Below are 23,254 nucleotides of genomic sequence, written 5' to 3'. Positions count from 1 at the left end.
CACAAGTTTCAAGGACATACTCCAAAAGCTTGACAATCTAATACAGTGTGGGACTTTTTCTGCTGATTCCCTGGCTGGTCGTTCAGAATCAGGCTTATTATCACCGGCATGTGTTGCGAAACTTGTTAACTTAGCAGCAGCAGTACAATGCAATACATGATAATATACAAAAGAAAATATAACTGAATGAATAAATAAACAGATTCATTAAAGTAACACATACGTGTGTGTGCGCGTCTGTGTATTGAATAAATTAAAAATAGTGCAAAAACTAATATAAGTGAGGTAGTGCTCATGGGTTCAATGTATATTTAGGAATCATTTGGGGATGAAGCTGTTCCTGAATCACTGAGTGTGTGCCTTTAGGCTTCTGTACCTTCTTCCTGAAGGTAATAATGAAAAGAGGGCATGCCCTGGGTGATGGGAGTCCTTAATAATGGACGCCACCTTTCTGAAGCTCTACTCCTTGAAGATGCCTTAGATCAGTTCTGGACAAAGAGGGTATGATGAGTGTTGAAGAAGGTTACATAGCCATTGTCAATGTTCAGTGTTCCGCAGAACACTACAGCCCTTCAGCACACAACGTTGTGCCAGCTTTTTAAACAAATCCAACATCAATCTAACACGAGGAAATCTGCAGATGCTGGAAATTCAAACAACGACACACACAAAATGCTGGTGGAACACAGTAGGCCAGGCAGCATCTATAGAGAGAAGTGCTGTCGACGTTTCGGGCCGAGACCATCAATCTAACATTTCTGTCCCACATAGCTTCTATTTTTTCTTTCATCCACATGCCTATCTGTCTGCCTTTATCACCCTCCTGGCAGCATGTTCTATCCACTCACTACTCGCTGTGTAAAAAAACTTGTCTAACACCCACTCATAAATTCTTCCATCATCTTAAAATAATGCACCCTCATATTAGCTATTTCCACCCTGGAAAAAAAGTCTCTGATCTATGCCTCTTATTAGTTTGTTCAAAGTTAAAAGCACATTTATGATTAAGGTACGTATATTATGTACAATATTGAGAGATGTTTCCTTACAGGCAGCTACAAAATGAAGAAACCCAATAGGACCCATTAAAAAAAAGACCATCAAACACCATATACCTGATGGACCTGAACCATATAACAATTACAGCATGGAAACAGGCCATCTTGGCCCTTCTAGTCCGTGCCGAACGCTTACTCGCACCTAGTCCCACCTACCTGCACTCAGCCCATAACCCTCCATACCTTTCCTGTCCATATACCTATCCAATTTTTTTTTTAATGACAAAATCTAACCTGCCTCTACCACTTCTACTGGAAGCTCGTTCCACACAGCTGCCACTCTCTGAGTAAAGAAATTCCCCCTCGCGTTACCCCTAAACTTTTGCCCCTTAACTCTCAACTCATGTCCTCTTGTTTGAATCTCCCCTACTCTCAATGGAAAAAGCCTGTCCACGTCAACTTTATCTATCCCCCTCATAATTTTAAATATAGGCAGTCCCCGGGTTACGTACGAGTTCCGTTCCTGAGTCCGTCTTTAAGTCAGATTTGTACGTAAGTCAGAACAAGTACACCCGGTATTATTTAGCATCAGTTAGTCAAACCCTTGTCTTAGTATATACAAACCCCATTTCCAGAAAAGTTGGGATATTTTCCAAAATGCAATAAAAACAAAAATCTGTGATATGTTAATTCACATGAACCCTTATTTAACTGACAAAAGTACAAAGAAAAGATTTTCAATAGTTGTACTGACCAACTTAATTGTATTTTGTAAATATACACAAATTTAGAATTTGATGGCTGCAACACACTCAACAAAAGTTGGGACAGAGTTAAAATAAGATTGAAAAGTGCACAGAATATTCAAGTAACATCGGTTTGGAAGACTCCACATTAAGCAGGCTAATTGGTAGCAGGTGAGGTATCATGACTGGGTATAAAAGTAGCGTCCATCAAAGGCTCAGTCTTTGCAAGCAAGGATGGGTCGTGGTTCACCCCTTTGTGCCAAAATTAGTGAGAGAATTGTTAGTCAGTTCAAAAGGAACATTTCCCAACACAAGATTGCAGAGAATTTAGGTCTTCCAACATCTACAGTACATAATAATGTGAAAAGATTCAGAGAATTCAGAGACATCTCAGTGAATAAAGGGCAAGGTTGGAAACCACTGTTGAATGCGCGTGATCTTTGAGCCCTCAGGCAGCACTGCCTAAGAAACCATCATGCTACTGTGACAATTATAGCTACCTGGGCTCGGGAGTACTTTGGAAAACCATTGTCACTTAACACAGTCCATCGCTGCATCCAGAAATGCAACTTGAAACTGTATTACGCAAGGAGGAAGCCATACATCAACTCTATGCAGAAACGCCAGCGAGTTCTCTGGGCCCCAGCTCATCTCAGATGGACCGAAAGACTGTGGAATTGTGTTCTGTGGTCAGATGAGTCCACATTTCAGCTAGTTTTCGGAAAAAATGGGCATCGAGTTCTCCGTGCCAAAGATGAAAACGACCATCCTGATTGTTATCAGCGAAAGGTGCAAAAGCCAGCATCTGTGATGGTATGGGGGTGCATCAGGGCCCACGGCATGAGTGAGTTGCATGTATGTGAAGGTACCATTGACTCTGAGGTGTTTATTAGGATTTTGGAGAGACATATGTTGCCATCAAGGCAACGTCTCTTCCCGGGACGTCCATGCTTATTTCAGCAGGACAATGCCAGACCACATTCTGCACGGGCTACAACAGCCTGCTGCCAGTCCAGATCTATCTCCTATTGAAAATGTATGGCGCATCATGAAGAGGAGAATCAGACAACGGAAACCACGGACTGTTGGGCAGCTGAAGTCTTGTATCGAGCAAGAATGGACAAAATTTCCAATTGCAAATCTACTACAATTAGTATCCTCAGTTCCAAAATGATTAAAAAGTGTTATTAAAAGGAAAAGTGATGTAACACAATGGTAAACATGCCTCTGTCCCAACTTTTGTTGAGTTGGTTGCAGTGGGTTTTTTTTATGAGGTCGAGTTGCGAGCTCAACATCAAGCCAGCACGGATGGTACGGGAGTCACTGGATTGACATCAACCCGGCACGGGAGCAGTCTGTCACTGGATCGAACTCGAGCCAGTGCTGATCTCACTGCGCCAGCAGCTGACCAGAACGGTGGTGGGGGGGGGGGGTACGGGGTCAGGGTGACTCTTACTGAGAAAAATTTAAGCCAAATACAAAGTTAAACACTCAACACAGTGTCAACAGCAATGACTTAAAATGGCAGACGGTGTTCTCCTTCCTTGATTCGTAAGTATGAGTTTTCCATAAGTTGGACGTTCATAACTCGGGGACTGCCTGTATCTCTATCAAGTCCCCTCTCAACTTTCTATGCTCCAAAGAACAAAGACCTAACTTGTAAATAAAAACACAAAATGCTGGCCTGAAACGTCGTCACTACCTCCTCCCCTAGATGCTGTCTGGCCTGCTGAGTTCTGCCAGCATTTTGTGTTTTTATTTATTTCCAGCATCTGCAGATTCACTCGTGTTGCATAAGACCTAACTTGTTCAACCTTTCTCTGTAACTTAGGTGCTGAAACCCAGGTAACATTCTAGTAAATCTCCTCTGTACTCTCTCTATTTTGTTGACATCTTTCTTATAATTCGGTGACCAGAACTGTACACAATACTCCAAATTCAGCCTTACCAATGCCTTGTACAATTTTAACATTACATCCCAACTCCTACACTCAATGCTCTGATTTATAAAGGCCAGCATTCCAAAAGCTTTCTTCACCACCCTATCCACGTGAGATTCCACCTTCAGGGAACTATGCACCATTATTCCTAGATCACTCTGTTCTACTAAGACTGCAACCGATCCAGAAGTCAGTTAGTTACAGGACACACTCACAATAAACTAGAGTTTCAGGGGGATGGGATTCAGAGTGCCAGAACAGTTAGTACAGAGGTTGTGGAGGCAGTTGTAGGTATGGCACTTAAATCAATGAAATCTCAGGTCGCTTCTTGCTCTCGGACCCAGGACCTGCCACTTTGTTACACTCTCAGGCTGGTGCCCCACCACCTTGAATCAACCTGTAACCAACCTTTCCAATTTGGCCCAGCACTTAAATTGATCAAACCTTGGGTCTTTCCTTGCGCTTGGGGCCCTGTTGACTTGACTCTACCTCACCTGTATCAAGTAAACTTTCATCCTTCTTTGCTCCAAGGAGAAATGCCCATCTCACTCAATCTATCCTCCAAACTTATGCTCGCTAATCCAGGCTGCATCCTGGTAAATTTCCTCTGCACCCCTCTCTAAAGCTTCCACATCCTTCCTATAATAACCAGAATTGAACACAATACTGTGGTCTGACATATTAGTGTGGTCTAACACACTGCCGTGGCCTAACATGATAGTGTGGTCTAACCAGGTTTTAATAGAGCACATTTCTTTATGGCTCTTGAATTCAATCCAGCAACTAATGAAAGCCTTTCTATCAACTCTATCAACTTGCATGGCAATGTTGAGGGATCTATGGACCTGGACCCCAAGATCCCTTTGTTCCTCCACACTACTACGAATCCTGCCATGAACCCTGTACGCTGCCTTCACATTCCAAAGTAAATAACTTCACATTACTCCAGACTGAACTCTGTCTGCCACTTCTCAGACCCAGCTCTGCATCCTATCAATGTCCACCAATGTCCTGTGGTAAACTATGACAACCTTCCACACTGTCCATAACTCCACCGACCTTCATGTCATCGGCAAACTTATTAACCTGCTTTCCAGCAAGAACGTGGCATGGACGTGCGTAAATGAGCTACATTGATAGTGCTTGTGCAGCAGCTTCACACAGAGAGTAGAGCAAGTGTGGAATGGGCTGCCAGAGAAAATGTCTGAGACAAGTACAGTAACAACAGTCTGGACTATCTGGTCCAAGGGCTGTGTCACGTTTGTGTGCAGCAAACCCACTCCTGAATGACTGACTGATACCCCTCCTCCTCCTCCTACTGTACATCTAGTTGCTTTCTGACAACCTTCAATAATTATGTGACGTGACGATCATGGTCTTTCCATGACCATGATTGTTCTTGGCAAATACTTCTGCAGAGGTGGTTTGCTACTGCCTTCCTCTGGGCAGTGTCTTTACATTATCAATACTCCTCAGAGATTGTCTGCCTGGCATCAGCAGGTGCAGAACCAGGGCTTGTGATATGCACCAGCTGCTCATACGACCATTCATCATCTGCCCCTGTGACTTCTCGTGACCCTGATCGAGGGGAGGGGGGTAAGTGGTGCTACATGCTTGCAGGCTAGCGGAGGGAAGGAGCGCCTTACACCTCCTTTGGTAGAGATGTATCACTACCCCACTACTCTACTGAAGACCTTAGGAAACTCTAATCTAATGCTCATCCTACTCGAGTCATCCAGCGTGGAAACAGCCCCTTCTGTCTGACCAGTCCACACCGACCAGGACTCCCATCTGAATTAGTCACGTTTGGCCCAATAATCTTGTAAACATAGCATGGAACCTTTTGGTACACAAAGTCCTGCCAGCCTATATAAACCTACTCCACTGCTCTTGCAGTGTATTGCTTACAAAGCTCGGCAGGGAGTTAAACACCTTCTCAAAAGATCACCCAAACTGGAGGCTTTCTTCAGGGTTTTTAAAGAGAAAATGTTGCGAAACTGCAGAAAGTAAGACACGTAATAAATTCAATCCAGAATCGTCGTATGCCTGAATATACCGGTATGATTGATTATTCTCACAATCAGCATTAAGCAAGGTAACACACACATACAAGGGTGTCGGGCTGGAGCTACGTCTCTACCAAAGGAGGTGTAAGGTGCTCCTTCCCTCCGCTAGCCTGCAGGTTACCCCTGGGCAAGGTGTAGCACCTGCTTAGCCGAACCCCCCTCCAGCCCCCAATCAGGGTCAAATGAAGCCACGGGAGCAGGTGGTGGATGTTTCTATGAGTAGCTGGTGCGTATCACTAGTCCTGCTTATGCGACCTCTGATCCCAGGCAAACAGTCTCTGAGGCTTATTGATAATGGCTGGGGTGACCCGTCTTGTAAAGACACTGCCCAGATGAAGGCAATGGCAAACGACTTCTGTAGAAAAATTTGCCAAGAATAATCATGGTGATGGAAAGACAATGTTTGCCTATGTCTTAACGACATGGCACACATTTAACAAGTGAACATACATTCATCATTGTACAGCCATGCTGTGAACAAGAGCAAACTTGGGGCACGACGATTGCTTAATAGCGATGAACGATAAACATAATACTTCAAAGCCCATCTACTAAATGTTCACCAACATAAAGAAAGCTTAATACTCACAGATATTGCTGTTTCAAGGGCAAGTAAAGAATTATTTCTATTGTGTTTGCTTCAAGTCGAAATCCAAATTAACCCGCACAGGAAATTATGTAAAACACAGCTTACAGGCAGGAAGTGATGTTTGTACAAAACAAACTGCACACAAAAGGAACAGCACCTCTAGTGGCAGAACACTCTCCCCTGACATAAATTACACCAAATTTAACTACTGGAACTAAAAGTTAAATGATCATTTCATTAAGTTGTTGGCAAAAGAATGGACAATCTCAGAGACTAGTCTTGAAACATTTTTTAACTATTCTCGCTTTGAAAATGTCATCCTTGATGACATATTTGTGGTGATGTCTGATGAGGTACCTCTGAAATGAGTTGTGCCTTCTTAATATGTCCTGACCGTGGCCACTCAAGAAAGGAACAGAGTTCACTGAGGTAACTTTGGATTGGAAGAGGCTCCTGCTTCTTCTGCATACACCTGCCTTTGGCTGATTCAGCTGCTTTGCATTGAGAGGTTGCTCACAAATGTGCCAACCACTTCAGAGGCCATCTTTGGTTACTCCTATAATTTGCAGTTTCATATAGATAATACTCTCTGAAATGATTTGGGCACCCATTCTTCAGGACATTAGCTTTAAATATACTGACAGTGGGCTGCTGAGCACCATTGAGTCAGACTTCACCCAGTATGGCCCAAGCCAAGTCCAGTCGTTGGGCCTAAGGTGCATCGTGTCTACTGTTCACGTACCTTCTGTGCATAGATGTTGTCTCTGCCAAGCAACAGGAGAGTCTTCAGCAGAAGAGTCAAGTGGGTGGGGGGGAAATGTGAAGCTTGTCAGCTATGTCCCTATGATGCAAATGACCAGATGTAGCTTCAGGGATTAGGATTTCACTCCAGTTGTTGGGAATATGCCTGCAGTCAATGAGAGTTGATGGGGGTAAGTAGACCTCTGCTCCTATTAACTCTCCTTCCGGTAATTCCTGATGTTCCAGAATATGTCTTTAGCGTATCTGGGAAGTGGCTACCTCAGAAGGATGCTCAGTTGGCTCACCATAGGTGCTTGCTGCACCGTGTGCCCATCTGTGTTCTGCAATATATTGTTACTCTCTGCAGATACTCTGCCTCTCTCCGAATGAATGTCTTGTTCACATTCAGACCAACTCTGCCCCAGAGCTTCTCTGGCCAGTCACAAGTAAATCTGCAGATGCTGGAAATCCAAGCAACACACACAAAATGCTGAAGGAACTCGGCAAGCCAGGCAGCGTCTATAGAAGAGTAAACAGTTGATGTTTCAGGCCAACACCCTACACCAGGACTGAACAAAAAGGTAAAAGTCAGAGGAAGAAGTTGGGAGGAAGGGAGGAAGAAGTACAAGGTGAAACCATGAGAGGGGGAGGGGTGAAGTAAAGAGCTGGGAAGTTGATGGGTGAAAGAGATAAAGGGCTGGAGAAGGGGGTATCTGATAGGAGAGGGTAGAAGACCAAGGAAGAAAGGGGAGGAGCAACAGAGGGAGGTGATGGGCGGGTAAGGAGATAAAATGAAAGGAGGAACCTGGAATGGCGGAATGGTGAAGGGGTGGGGGGAGTGTCAATTACTGGAAGTTTGAGAAATGTTCATGCCATCAAGTTGGAGGCTACCCAAATTGAATATGAGGTGTTGTTCCTCCAACCTGACTGTGGCCTCATTGTAATACCATTCAGGGCCCCTAACAGACCTTCCAGGTGAGGCGACACTTCACCTTTGAGTCTGTTGGAGTCATCTACTGGATCTGGTGCTCCCAGTGTGGCCTCCTGTATATCGGTGAACACCAGAATTAGGAGCAGGAGTAGGCCCGACATAGATTGGGACACCGTTTTGCTGAGCGCCTACGCTCTGTCCGCCAGAAAAAGCGGGATCTCCCAGTGACTACCCATTCCCAGACCGACGTGTCAGTCCATGGTCTCTTCTACTGCTGCAATGAGGCCACACTCAGGTTGGAGGAACAACACCTCATATTCCGTTTGGGTAGCCTCCAACCTGATGGCATGAACATTTCTGAGCACTTTGGCCCACAAAGCTGTGCCGAACATGTCCCTACCTTAGAACTACCTAGACTTTACCCATAGCCCTCTATTTTCCTAAGCTCCATGTAGCCATCTAAGAATCTTGTAAAAGACCCTATCGCTTCCGCTTCCACCGCCACCAGCCCATTTTACGCACTCACCACTCTCTGCGTAAAAAACTTACCCCTGACATCTCCTCTGTACCTACTTCCAAGCACCTTAAAACTATGTCATCTCGTGCTAGCCATTTCAGTCCTGGGAAAAAGCCTCTGACTATCCATATGATCAATGCCTCTCATTATTTTGTACATCTCTATCAAGTCACCACTCATCATCTGTCGCTCCAAGGAGAAAAGGCCGAGTTCACTCAACCTATTCTCATAAGGCATGCTCCCCAACCCTGGCAACATCCTTGTAAATCTCCTCTGCACCCTTTCTATGGTTTCCACGTCCTTTCTATAGTGAGGTGACCAGAAATGAGCATCGATTTCTCGAACTTCCAGTAATTGCTCCCCTCCCCTTTACCATTCCCCCATTTCCATTTCCCTTTCTCACCTTTCCTGCCCATCACCTCTCTCTGGTGCTAATCCCCCTTTCCTTTCTTCCATGGTCTTCTGCACTCTCCCATCAGATGCTCCAGCCCTTGATCTCTTTCACCCCATCAGCTTCCTAGATCTTCACCCCTCCCCTCTCCCAGTTTCACCTAACACCTTCCTCCCCTCCCCCTGCCTTCTTGTTCTGACTTCTCATCTTTTCCCCCCAGTCCTGATGAAGGGTCACAGCCTGAAACATCAACTATTTTTCTCTTCCACAGATGCTGCCTACCCTGCTGAGTCCCTACAGTATTTTGTATGTGTTTCTCTGGCCAGACTCAGCATCTCACTTGAACTATTGTCCAATGGTGATTTATCACCACAGCCTGGTGAAGCCCTTGTCGCACTTATAAAGTGGTGAACACCATGTGCTTGCAAATTGGGTGATATTGAGCACTTCTCAGTTTGTACATTCAATGAGGGTTCATGTTTCTCTGGTTTTGCATCTGAAGCAGAGGTTGCAAGTTCACGAGGAGGACTGGGTAAAAATGCAGTGTAAAGCATGACAGGAAGCTGGTTCCTATTTTTGTTTGCTGCTTTAATTCCATCCTCTGTTGAGCAACCATGTCATATGTACAAATGGCCAGTTCTTCAGTCACCACACAGTCTAAGTCAACTGCCGCTTCATACAGCTTTGCTTCTGCAAAGGCAGCCTCAGCTTCGCGCTCCTCCTTCAGCACACTCAACGTAGCTTCTACACAAACTTTCTCCAAAGTCTGCGCGTGTTTTCTCCATGTTTACACGAGCGCTTAGCATACGCTGCTGCCATTCCTGCTGTTTCAGCTCTGGGGCTGGCTCATGTTTGCATGTGACAGTAGAAACACTCTGGTACACCGCTTTGACAGGTGGGCTAAACCAGGTGAGGGCAGCCTGCAGGCCTCTTACCCTGGTGAGATAGGATCTATGCCTGTCCTAGCACGCAAAGTCAGCTCCAGCAGACTGGGCAGATGAGATCAACAGTTGAGATCGAACGGCCAGGAAGGTGGTGAAGAGTGAAGGGCATGAAGAGGCACAGAAGAAGTCATCCACCACAACCAAGTCAGACCCCAGTTGTGAGACTTACTTGTACCACTGGACCCAGACTCCCGAGCTCAAGGGAGCAGAAATACCTCAGTGCAACTGCATTTCTACTTTTCAAACTCTCCCACACAGGATTCATCGTGCAGTTTGAACTCATTGTCGGACATATTGGACAACCAATCAATCAAGAGTTTGTGGGCAGGTAGAGCCAAGTATCTGGGAATGGATCCATTGGCTATGAGAAGATGCATGGTGTTAGGAACACATTTTTAAAGCCTAAACTGAAAGATAATGAAACAAGGAGGTCTGAGTGGCACAAGTGTAGAGTCAGAGTTATACAGCACAGAAACAGGCCCTTCGGCCCAATTTTTCCCTGCTGACCAAGATTGCCATCTAAGATTTGCCCACATTTTGGCTCATATCCTTCTAATCTTTGTAACTGTCCAAGTGCCAAGTTGCCCCCAGCAAAGCCTTGGACTGTGTTGGTCATTGATGCAAATGATGCATTTCACTGTGTGTTTTGAAGTACCGTGTGGAGAGGCAAGATGAGGGCTGGGGGGGGTGGGGAGAAGGCATGGAAGAGGGAGAATGGGAAGGAGGAAACAGGGTAAGATGAGGGAAGTGGAGAGGGAAGGAAAGGGGAGGGGAAGAGTGTGCAGGAATGAGAAAGCGCCGACTGAATGTGAGGTGGATAAAGTCATAGTACTCACGGTCTGCAGCTCTGTGGTGACCTTCATCAATTCCTCTTGCATCTGCTGCCCGATTTCTTTACTCTGGGAGAACAACCACATAGTGTGAGGAAAAACGGCCACAACCCTATGCCTCCCAACACACTTCATCCCTCGGGGGGGCAAGGGATTAGGGTGGGGGGGGGATGTGGATGAGGTCGCCATTGGTCTGCGCACAGCAAGTGCCTTGACCGTCACCTGGATCCCTGGGGAATTATTGTAGGGGGCCGGGTATGGGGTTCCTGTCACAACAGGATTGGTGGGGGGGGGGGGGAAGGAAATTGGGCACATGTTACCTTCCAGGGCTAGGGGTAAACACCCAGGGCCAAAGGTGTAGCGAGGGGTGTGTGGAAGAGAATATTGGGAGGGAGTATGGTGGGGACTGTGAGGGTCTGAGGCAGGCGACAGGGTAGACAGATGATGAAGGGGGAGACAGTGAGGTGGCAGACAGACGGAGGAAAGGGATAGGCAGTGAAGAAAGCAACAAACAGAGGACAGGACAGGTAGTGAGGGGTTGGACAGACAGTGCAGAGGGGAGGAACAGTGAGGAACAGAAGACAGAGGGGGACAGGAGGACAGTGAAGGAAGGAAGGACTGGAGACAAGGGGAACGGGAGACAGAGGGGGACAGGAGACGGAAGACAGTTGGGGACAGGAGACTGAGGAGATTCACACTGTGGAAGGGGGATATGGAGGAGGCAGACAGACAGAGGGAAGACAGTAAGAAGGGGCAGACAATGAGGGGGTGAACAGATTGAAAGAATATGATGTGCTTCCTAGGTCAGTGGACCAGTGTGGCTGGAGCGAACCACTGACCCCTTCCCCCCCTGTTCCACTCCCCAGCAGACAGCTTTCTGCCCTCGGCACCCTGTCTGACTGCAGCCTCAGACCAGGACTCCAGGGTGGCAATAGAAAGGCTCTGGGACTCACTCCCCCCACCCCCCTTATTGCCGTGCGAGGCGAGCGTGACATCCTCGCCAAGGTGGGTCAGTTGCAACGTGAGATGGTTGGTGAAGATGTCATGCAGGGCACCGTGCTTCTTGCTCTGCTCCCGTGTCTGGCCCAGGATCTGTGTCCAGCAGTGAACTGGGGACAAGACGTTCTGCTCCTTCCTGCACAGGCAAAGCGGCGTGGCAGTCAGACAAAGCATTACAGTACCAGCAATCACCAACCTACTACACCACTGGACACAGGAACAGGGCAGCTCGGTAGCACAGTGGTAAGCATGACGCCTAACAGCACCAGCGCTGTGGGTTTAATTCCCGCTGTCGTCTGTAAGATGTTTGTACGTATGTATGTGTGCCCATGAACATGAGAGTCCTGACTCCGAATGAGTGTAGTGTTTTCTTTGGAAAACAGGGAAATCGGGAATATCGTGGGCCGAACTGTTAACCGGCGAACAATTTCAATAGTTTTTTTGTTCCACTAGGGCTTCTCAGCCTTTGGGCTAACATCATGTGCAGTCGTAGTACAGAAATGAGTGATTCAATAAATTGCTTGTGAAATTAAGATGCAAATTTTTCGCAGTCAGCACTCAATCCACTTAGCCTGAGAAATCAATTCAATTTAATTTGATAAAGTACTCACTAGGGATGATCCCATTCACTGGTGGCAAGACATAAAAATCTCAACACTAATTGGCCTCCTTTGGGCTGCATATCTCTTATTTTAGCTTTTAAGTATCCTGTGTCCCAGGAGCGTATGATTCGTCTGTGTATCACAGTTCACTCTGTGCTTGACCCCAGGAGTGTGTGATGGGACAAATGTAGAGGGAGCTTCACCCTCTGTCTACACCGGGGTACGTGGGAAGGGATGGAGTGGAGGTGCTTCACCTCCGTGTCTTACCCCCGGAAATGTATGATGAAATGGTGTAGTGGGAGCTTTACGCTGTGTCTAACTCTAGAAGTGCAGTGATGGGATGTTCCTGCGGGATTTTCACTCTGTGTCTGACCTCAGGAGTGTGTGATAGGACAGTACGGATGGAGCTTCCACCCTGTGTCTAACCCCAGGAGCGAGTGATGAGGGGATGTAGGAACAACTGGAATGTCCTTACCGAAATCCCTGGTCCTTGGCATTACGGATCTTCGAGAATCGGTCCGCGAGCTTTTCCAGTCCCCTGGAATACTCAAGCTCAATCTCTGCCTTCCTGCGGAAGAACTCGGACATGTCCTGTAGGCACTGGCCTCCGGAGCTCCACCTGTGCATCCAGACACTTCAACTGGTCCGTGAGCTGGCCGCGGATCTCTGCAGGAGGACCAGAGGGAACCATGACACAATGACCACTACACAGAGGAAATGTCACCAAAGGGGTTTCTTGGCAGTCACCCAATGCACCGTTACTCTGGGTTTCAAGGGCAATTCCCAGTGACTGACAGACGGCTCAGTGAATGAACTCAGTTTTGAGGCCAAGGGGTTCAGGGATGGAGTCTACAGCTCAGAGCCCGAATGCTGAAGGCATGGGGTGACCGGGCTCAGAGGAGGAATCAGAGGTCAGCACTGGAGATCTTGCAATGATGTAGGAGGTGGAGGGAGTTACAGTGGTGGTGAGGGCTGGAGGGCCAGAAGGGTTCACAGAGACAGTGAGGGGTGTAGGGACTGAAGGAGGTCACAGAGATGGAGAGGGGTGTGGAGTACGGAGGAAGTTACAAAGGTGGGTTGAAATGTAATGACTAGAGAGAGTCACAGATCGGGAGGGGCATTGAAGGGGATCAGAGAGATGGGGAATGCTGTAAGGAAAGGTGGAGAGCTGCCCTGAAGCCCTGTGGTGGGGGAAAAGGTTCAGGGTATGGGAGAAAGACCTGAGTATTTCAGAATCAAACATAAGTTCAAACCTCAGGAGCGTAGGAGAGGGTACGGTTGTGCGGGGTCCCTCCAGCCCATTGCACCACTGAACTAGATCAAGGCTGATCGCCAAACTCCACTACATTCCTGCCTTATCCCCATTTGCCCGTCATTCCTTCCACATCCAGAAGGCTTCCTCAGGTTGGAATGAACTCAATAAATATTGTTCTACAGCTCTTCAAACATCCTGCATCCCTTGAGTTTCGCCATTCAGGTGAGGTCCTGAGGTCCCAGAGTGGAGGTGAAATGCTGAGGCCCCACGGCAGAGAAGAAACCCTAAGGTCACACAGTGGATAAGGGCCCGGAGTTCACACGGTGGAGGTTGAGCCTTGAGGGTCCCACAGTGGAGATTACGCCAAGGTCCCATGGTGTAGGGAAGTTTATGGTCATACACTTTGATAGAGGAATAAAGGCATAGACTGTTCTCTAAACAGAGAGAAAATTCAGCAATCAGAGGTACAAAGGGACTTGTGCAGGATTCCCTAAAGGTTAACTTGCATTCTGAGTGGGTGGTAAATGAATGTTAGCAAGGATGTAATGCTGAGGCTTTATAAGGCATTGGTCAGACTGTATGGAGAACAGCTTTAGGCCCCTTATCAAAGAAAAGGTGTGCTGGCATTGGAAAGGTCCCAGAGCAAGTTCACAAGGAAGATTTCAGGAATGAAAGGGTTAATATACAAGGATCATTTTATTGTCCTGTACTCGCAGTAGCTTAGAAGAATGAGGGGGAATCCCATTGAATGGCCTAGTTACAGTGGACGTGGAGTGGATGTTTCCTATAGTGGGAAAGTATAGGGCCCAAAGAGCACAGCCTCGGAATAGAATCTGTCCGTTTAGAATAGGGATGAGGAGGAATTTCACTAGCAAGAGGGTGGTAAATCTGTGGAGGCCAAGTCATTGGGTATACTTAAAGCAGAGGTTGATGGGTTTTTGATTAGTAATGGTTATGGGAAGAAGGCAGCAGAATGGGGTTGAGAGGGATAATAAATCAGCCATGATGAACTGGCAGAGCAGACACGATGGACCAAATGGCCTAATTCAGCTCCTATGTCTTATGATTTTATGGGTCGAGGTTGGGCCCATGGCTGTGGAAGGGCCCTTAGTTCCCACTGTGGAGGATCGGTCTCCTGCTGTCACATAACTGGTCTGAAAATCGAGACAAATCTGGGTCGATCAGGAAGTGGTGAAGCAGTTGGTAAGAATGGTGTGGGGGGTGGGGGGGGCTGACATGAGAACCACAGAACCAAACACTTTCACATGCACACACTTACTGACATACTCACCAATACATAGGCACGCTGACATATGCAGACACACACCTTGTAAACATAGACTCACTGACACACCAGGACACGTACACAGAGAGTGACAAACATACGTTCAGACAGACATGCTCTCTGACACATGCAGACACACAAGACACGCACAGCCACACAATCACTGATGTGATGAACAGATACATTCATGGAGACAAACACACACACACACACACACACATTCATACTTGGACTGTATGCCTACATAGGCACATGTGCACACACACAAAAAACAGTCAACGAAGCACACATTCTCTCACTAACACTTGTACACGTGACTCTGATACGGAGCCAGAGACAGAACTCATTGTTGAACACATCAACACACTTACTGTCACAGATACACTGAAATAAACAGCAGCACATACATACACTCACTGTCATACACAAATGCACACTCTCACTCACATTCACCTGAAACACACATGCAACACACTTTGACACACATATTTTCTCACTTTTTTAAACACACATCCTTTCTGCCAGATTCTCAGGTGCACATAATTTCATTGGCAGACACAAACATGAATTCATTTATGTTTATTATTATCAGACATGATTAAACACACAAGCACATTCTGATTCACATTAGCAAACATAAACACGGACTCACTCACTGACACATGCACTCTAACTCACACCCACACACTCACTACCTAACATACACCTTCACACACAATGTCATAAACTCTCACCCAAAACTAACCTTTCAGTTGCGTGTCGTAATCGGCGACCCCCTTCTCCTTCTTCCTCCCCTGCAGGGGCCATACTGGCTCAGCCCTTGGGGTAAACCACAGCAGTGGCGGGGCAGTCACAAACTTCGGCACCCAACGCCCCACGTCCCTCAGATCCCCCTTCCCCTGCCGCCTCAGGGTCCGACGGCACTCGATGGCTCGACGCTCATCCTCGCCCACTCACCCAGTCTCTGCTCCCTGCCGGAAGAAGTTCAAACCCATCTTAAAAAGGCCCCTGGTTCCTGGAAGGGCCGATTATGAAACATCACTAAGACATGAGGATTACTTTTGGTGTGACGGGAGGGCAGGACTTCAGGGCTCAGATCGTTATCAGACCTCAAATCTGCCGCTGGGAATGTTCCTGACCAGGCTAGCTGGGGAGGGGGTAATTGTGTGGGGGGACATGCATGGCAGGGGAAGCAGGGAACACTTGCCAGGAGCTAGCAGCAGGCAGAATGGGCCATATATACTCTTCTTGTCCCTGCACAGATCCTTCAAGCTTTGATGACAATTTAATTTCTGGTTTTTGGACGGTGATTTAGTCGATTAGCAAATGAGAAAGAGAGAGAGAGAGAGATAGAAAGTGAGAGAAAGAGCGAAAGAACATGAACGAAAGAGGAAGAGAAAGAGAGGAAGAAAGTAAATGAGACAGAACGAAGAGAGGAAGAGGTTGAGGCAGGAACGACAAAGAACGAAAGATAAAGAGGTATCAGACTAGACCTTACCTCTGGGGCAGTGTCTTCAAGGTTCGTAGTCTCCCCTGGAATAAAACTCTCTCTGTGGGTCGGCTGAGATGGCAGTTGAGTGAGTCAATCCAAGAGGCTGTGTGATGGAGCAAGCGACTCTGATCTTCGTACTGATGGGACGTGCTGGGGACGGCAGCTTCCTGGATGCCGTGATCCGGTCCTAATCCACACACCGCCCACCCTCCCCGTTCCTTCATACACTTTGGGCCTTCTCAAGTCAGGGGCATCCCTGTGCTGTGGCGCAGTCTGGGCTGGAGGCTGCAGTCAGCCGGTGAGATTAATGGCAGCTCTCCCTCTGAATCGTTTGCCCCGCTGCATCAATACGTACTGAGAAGCAGCCGAGTGATCAGAGGAGGAAACCGCAGAGGAACTGTTACACCACAGTCAGTTCAGCACTGCCTCCTTCAGCACACAGTGCCAGCACCAATGAACACAATCTCGCAGCTCAGCTCTTCACACAGGTTCACGAGCAATGCATCTCACTGTCAATTGATGTACACTCCAATTCTGTGCATGTGTGAGAAAGAGACAGACCCACTTACCCTATACACCATGCATGTGTGAGATAGAGAGACAGACATCCTGTACACCCTGTGTGTCTGTGTGTGTGTGTGGAGAGAGAGAGAGAGAGAGAGAGAGAGAGAGAGAGAGAGAGAGAGAGAGAGAGGGAGACACCCTGTACACTGGTGTGTGTGTGTGTGTGAGTGAGTGTGTGAGAGACAGACATCCTGTATATCCTTTGTGACAGAGACCCTGTACATTCTGTGTGTGTGTGTGTGTGTGAGAGAGAGAGAGAGAGAGAGAGAGACAGAATCGCCCTGTACACCATGTGCATGTGTTAGAGAGGACAGATGCCTGTACAGTGTGTGTGTGTGTGTGTGGAGAGACAGGAGAGAGAGAGAGACACCCTGTACACTGTGTGTGTGTTGTGTGTGTGTGTGTGTGTGTGTGTGTGAGAGAGAGAGAGACAGACATCCTGTATATCCTTTGTGGCAGAGACCCTGTACACCATGTGTGCGAGACCCTGTACATTCTGTGTGTGTGTGTGTGTGTGTGTGTGTGACAGTGTGTGAGCGAGCCTATACACTGTGTGTGTGATGGATGTGTGAGAGAGAAAGAGAGACAGAGACAGACAGAGCTAGAGAGAGGGAAGCAGAGAGGACCCCGTATACTATGTGTGAGTGTGTCTGTGAGAGAGAGAGAGAGAGTGACACTGTGTGTGTAACTGAGTGAGTGGCAGAGCAAAAGCCTATACACCATGTGAGTGAGATACCCTTTTGACTGTGTGTGACTCTGTACTCTGTGTATGTATGTGAGAGAGTCAGAGAGAGACTCAAGAAACAGAGAGCTAGTGAGACTGTACACTGTGTGTGTGAGAGTGAGAGACACAACCAGTGTGTGTGTGGTGTGAGTGAGTGAGAGTGAGAGAGAGAGAGAGAGAGAGAGAGAAGAGAGAGAGAGAGAGAGAGAAGGAGAGAGAGAGATGAGAGAGAGAGAGAGAGAGAGAGAGAGAGAGAGGAGAGAGAGAGAGAGAGAGAGAGAGAGAGAGGGAAGAGAGAGAGGAGAGAGAGAGAGAGAGAGAGAGAGAGAGAGGAGAGAGAGGAGAGAGAGGAGAAGGAGAGGAGAGAGGAGAGAGAGAGAGAGAGGAGAGGAGAGAGAGAGAGATGAGAGAGAGAGAGAGAGATGAGAGGAGAGAGAGAGAGGAGAGAGGGAGAGAGAGAGAGAGAGAAAGAAAAATCCTGCTCTGGGGTAAGTTACTGTATACACACGGTGTGTGTGCTATGTCTCAGTATGGGCTCCTGCACAATCTCTCCCCCTCTCTCTGGCACCATGCTCCGGGTAAGTTACTGTACACAGTGCCTCTCAGCGAGCCTCCACCTGAGCCGCTTTAACAGGAAGTAGCAGATTCTGCCTCAACTTCCACTTGTAATGTTCTGTCTCACTGCGGGAGGAGCTCTTAAAAGGGGAAGCAGCGGTGGATGATGGGGTGGGGGGGGGGGTGGGGAGTGGGTGGTGGGTGTGGTAGATCCTGAACTTCCTGAAAACCAAGGGATTGTCCACACTGCACTGTTGCTCGGGGTGGGGGGGGGGGGGGGTGTCGCAACTTAAACCTGTCACACACAAAGTAAATGGAGGAACTCAGCAGGTCAACATCATAGAGTGCTACGCCACACAAACAGGCCCTTCTGTCCATACAGCCTGTGCCGAGCTGTAATTTTGCTAAGTTCCATTGACCCACACCTGGTCCATAGCCTTTCATACCTCTCCCATCCATATACTTAAATATTGCAATCTATACCCCCTTGTCATTTTGTATATGGACCTCAATCCCTTCATTCTCCTATGTTCCAGGGGGAATGAAAGTCCAAACCTATTGGACCTTTCCCTATAACTCGGTCCTCTAGTCCCGGCAACATCCTTGTAAATTTTCTCAGTACTCTTTGAATCTTTTTTTAATTTAAAATGTATTTATTTATATTTGACAAAATTCATTTGTCTGCAGTTTATTGAAGCCAGTTTCATGCAGATACAAGATGCGAAAAGTTTGATAAGCAGATAACAACTCAATGTACAGACCAATAAAGAAACTTCATAAAATCTGAATTAATGTAAATTACAAACACAACCATGAACCATATAATAGTTTGCAGTGCACAAAAATCTAGTTATAAATGTTAAAAAAAAGCTAAACTGCCAATAAAAACCTGGACTGAATTACTAGTTTGAAAAAAATGAACCAAATCAAGGCCATATGAATGACGGAGTGAACTATTTTCTGAACATTTCAGATTACCTGTTGATGAAACAAAGCATCTGTTTTGCAGTAATTTACATAATTTGTAGTTAACTATTATTATGGATCAGTTGCATCATGTAGAAATGCTGATATTGATCTTTAGCTCACAGTAAAAAAAAATTACCCCCCTTAATTGCTCTGTTCGGTTTTTGGGGCGAGACAGATTTATGTCTGGGTCCAACCAAATGCCGAATACTATCCTTTGCCTCTCTCCTGGCTAGACGCTTGATCCTCCTTAGATGGAGAGATGTTGCCCCGCCCACCCATGCGCAATGGCTTAACGACATTATGGCCTGCTTGGACCTCGAAAAAATTCATTATTCAGTTCTTAATTCGGATCTAAAGTTCCATAAGGTCTGGGGACCTTTTATCGAGTACTTTCATAACCTTCCTCTTGACTAGGGTTTTTTTTTCTTCTTCTTTTCGGTCCCTTGCTTTCAGCTCCCTTTTTTTTCTGGTAGTAGGCATTATTATCCTCTGTTGCTAAGTGTATTCACAGTCTGGGAGTTTGACTGTCCTGACTTATACTCTCTATATTGTGTTGTGGTCAGTCTGGAGTTGTTGTTGTTTTTTTCTTGTGTTGTGGGGCTTGGGGAGGATACGAAGCTTACTTGTTTTTAATTTAGGTGCTTTTTTGTTAAATTCTCTTCCTTTGTAGCATATTGTTATTGTATGCTTAATTTTGCACTGTATTAATGTTCCTCATTGGGATTTGGGGTTTTTAATTTGTAAAATGTTCGAAAAACTAATAAAAAAATTAAATAAAAAAAATTACCTCAGGATGCTGGGTCTAACTATATGATTTTAAAAAATTGTACTGGTGGTACAATGACAGTCTTCACCAACTTGCTGATCCAAGTCAAAAATAAAACATTGATGAAAGGGTCACAACTAGAAAGTTAACCCAGGCTTTCCTCTTTTAGATGCTCACCGGTACATTTCAGATTTCTCACAGTTGCAAGTTCCCCACCCTCCCTTAGTTCTCCCTCCCAGGTATCTTAGGAACCAGTAATGACCCAAAATTGATCAGTTATAGTGCAAAATTTAGTTCATTATTATGCTTTTAAAGGTGAGGGAAGAAATGTTCTACCACTGATTTACATGCCTTGTAGACCACTATAAGTTTTAAAATATAAAAGTTACATCTCTTATCCTAAAACAATGATCTAGGGACATTATGCCCCCATTAAGCTAGTTATAAGGCATTTAATCAACTTGAACTGCTGCTTTATCACAAATTAAGAATCTGCCTGCAGTTTCCTCAGCATCCAAATTACAAGATGCTGTAAAGGACTAGGTCGAAACCAATAGAACATAAAGTAGAAAAATATACTCCAGCAATAGCCACCTTGGTGTCATCATTAGTACTCTTTCAATCTTATTGTTACCTTTCCTGCAGGTACATAATACAAAACTCCAAATTAGGCCTCATCAATATCTTATACAAGTTCAACATAACATTGCAATTCCTGTGCTCAATACTTTTATTTATGAAGGTCAACATGCCAAAAGCTCTCCGTAATCCTGTCTGGGTTGCTACGTTCAAGGAATTGTGGATCTGTATTCCCAGATTCTTCTGTTCTGTGTCACTCCTTAGTACCCTACTGTTCACTATATGTCCTACCCTGGTTTGTGTTCCAAAAGTACAACACCTCACAATAGACAATAGGTGCAGGAGTAGGTCATTCGGCCCTTTGAGCCAGCACCACCATTCAATGTGATCATGGCTGATCATCCACAATCAGTACCCCGTTCCTGCCTTCTCCCCATATCCCTTGACTCTGCTATCTTTAAGAGCTCTATCCTTTAATAATCTTATATGTTTCAATCAGATCCCCTCTCATCCTTCTAAATTCCAGTGTATACAAGCCCAGTCACTCCAATCTTTCAACATACGACAGTCCTGCCATCCTGGGAATCAACCTCGTGAACCTACACTGCACTCCCTCAATAGCAAGAATGTCCTTCCTTAGAGTTGGAGACCAAAATACTCCAGGTGTGGTCTCACCAGGGCCCTGTACAGCTGCATAAGGACCTCTTTGCTCCTATACTCAACCTATACTTATGAAGGCCAACATGCCATTAGCTTTCTTCACTGCCTGCTGTACCCGCATGCTTACTTTCAATGACTGATGAACAAGGACACCTAGATCTCGTTGTACTTCCCCTTTTCCTAACTTGACACCATTCAGATGGTAATCTGCCTTCCTGTTCTTGCCACCAAAGTGGATAACCTCACATTTATCCACATTAAACTGCATCTGCCCACTCACCCAACCTGTCCAAGTCACCCTGCATTCTCCTAACACATTTGTCTGCATTATATTCCAGCTGCTGTTTTTCAGCCTATTTTTCCAACTGGTCCAAAAACTGCTACTAATTACCACGCAAGCTGGCAGGGCTGTTAAGGTATTATGGCGTGTTGGCCTTTATTAGTCAGGGATTGAGTTCAAGAGGTGTGAGGTCACGCTGCAGCTCTATAAAAACCTGGTTATTAATGTGTTCAGATCTGGTTGCCTTATTGTAGGAGGAATTTGGAAGCTTTAGAGAGGGAGGAGATTCACCAGGATGTTGTCTGAATTAGATGTTGTCTGTTGTCTTATGAGGATAGGTTGAGTGAGCTAAGGCTTTTCTCTTTGGAAAGGAAAGATGAATTGATTGAGGGGTATTTAAGAAACATAGATAGGAAAATAGAGACTATGTAGGAGGAGTTAGATTGATCCACTTATCCCCCCTCCCCACCACTTTCCCTCTCACCTATCACCCGCTAGCATGCTCATTCCCCTACCCCCAGCTTCTTATCGTGGCTTCTGCCCTCTTTCTTTCCAGACCTGGTGAAAGGACTCAGTCTGAAATGTCTACTGTTTATTTCCCTCCATAGATACCGCCTGACTCGTTGAGTTCCTTCTACACTTTGTGTGGGGACACAAGACGGGCTTTTTCACTGCAACTCACTACAGGTGACAAAGATAAACCAACATCAATATCTCAGATAAACGTTCCTGGGTTTTGTCTTGTGGTATTTCTCTGAACAGTCCAAATGAAGCTTCAGTCAGGAAGAGTTGGCCATGTCGAGGAGGTGCCCAATGGTAAACTGCGGCCATACATTCACTTTGTCAGTAATGGATAACCTGGAGCAGGGGTGCTTAGTTGTAGTGTATGTCATGATAGCAACCTTTCCCTCAATGTCAATCCTTACCTACCAACCCATCAGCCTTTGCATCTAATACGTTATCCTCTACAACTTCTGCCACCTCCAAAGAGATCCTACTACTACCTCTCTGTTTTTTCCAGGGATCACCCACTCCGTGATTCCCTTCTCCATTCATCCCTCCCCACTAATCTCCCTCCCTCCTACAAGCAGCCAAAGTGCTACAACTGCCCAAACACCTCCTCCCACTGCACTTTTATTGGGAAGCTTTCACACTTTATCCTGCATCATCATTGTTTTACCTTACTGTGTAATGATTTGTACAAGAAAAGCTTTGATAGTACATGTGACAATAATTTAAAAAGTACATGAGATAATAATACACAAGTTCATTCTGATGGGTCACAAGTGCTGGCCTGGTTTCAAAGTCAAAGTAAATGTATTATCATAGTACCTACGTCACCAAAGATGACCTTGAGACTCATTTTCTTGCAGGCATTTACAGGAAAATAACAGAAGAAAATAAATAATTTATGAAGAATAAACAATAAATAATAAAGACTAACAAAAAAAAGTGAGGTGCAGTTAGCATGATGCTATATTACAGCTTGGAGAATTCAATTCCGGTTTCCTCCAGGTGCTGCTGTTTCCTCTCACAGTCCAAAGGCTTATGGATGAGTAGGTTAATTAGTCATTGAAAACTAGGCCAGAGTTAAATAGGGGGGTTGCTGGCCAGTGCAGCTCGTTGGGCTGGAAGGGCCTATTCGGAACTGGCTGGCAGGCTGAATGAATGAACGAATGGGGACAAATTGTGCAAATAATTAGAAAAAAGATAATCCTGAGAACATGAGCTGAAAAGGAGTCCTTAAAAGTGAGTCTGTAGGTTGTGGAATCAGTTCTGAGTTGACAACAGCTCTACCACAGGTAGTTAAATCTGCCCAACACATAACCTG

At 46.0% G+C, this 23,254-nt stretch overlaps 1 protein-coding gene across 1 annotated transcript in view; it reads right to left on the bottom strand.

Moving 5' to 3' along the window:
* Window positions 1–23,254, bottom strand: part of LOC140715695 (rho GTPase-activating protein 4-like) — a 100,068-nt gene that overhangs the window by 69,004 nt on the left and 7,810 nt on the right. Inside the window, 5 exon segments of the mRNA XM_073028065.1 lie at window positions 10,700–10,776; window positions 11,680–11,828; window positions 12,770–12,897; window positions 12,899–12,960; window positions 15,580–15,786. Of these exon segments, the coding sequence (XP_072884166.1) occupies window positions 10,700–10,776; window positions 11,680–11,828; window positions 12,770–12,897; window positions 12,899–12,960; window positions 15,580–15,786 (623 nt within the window).

This window comes from Hemitrygon akajei, chromosome 24, assembly GCF_048418815.1.
Source record: "Hemitrygon akajei chromosome 24, sHemAka1.3, whole genome shotgun sequence".
Taxonomy (NCBI): domain Eukaryota; kingdom Metazoa; phylum Chordata; class Chondrichthyes; order Myliobatiformes; family Dasyatidae; genus Hemitrygon; species Hemitrygon akajei.
The sequence above is the reverse complement of the archived record's forward strand: the minus strand, read 5'-3'. Positions and strand labels throughout refer to the sequence as shown.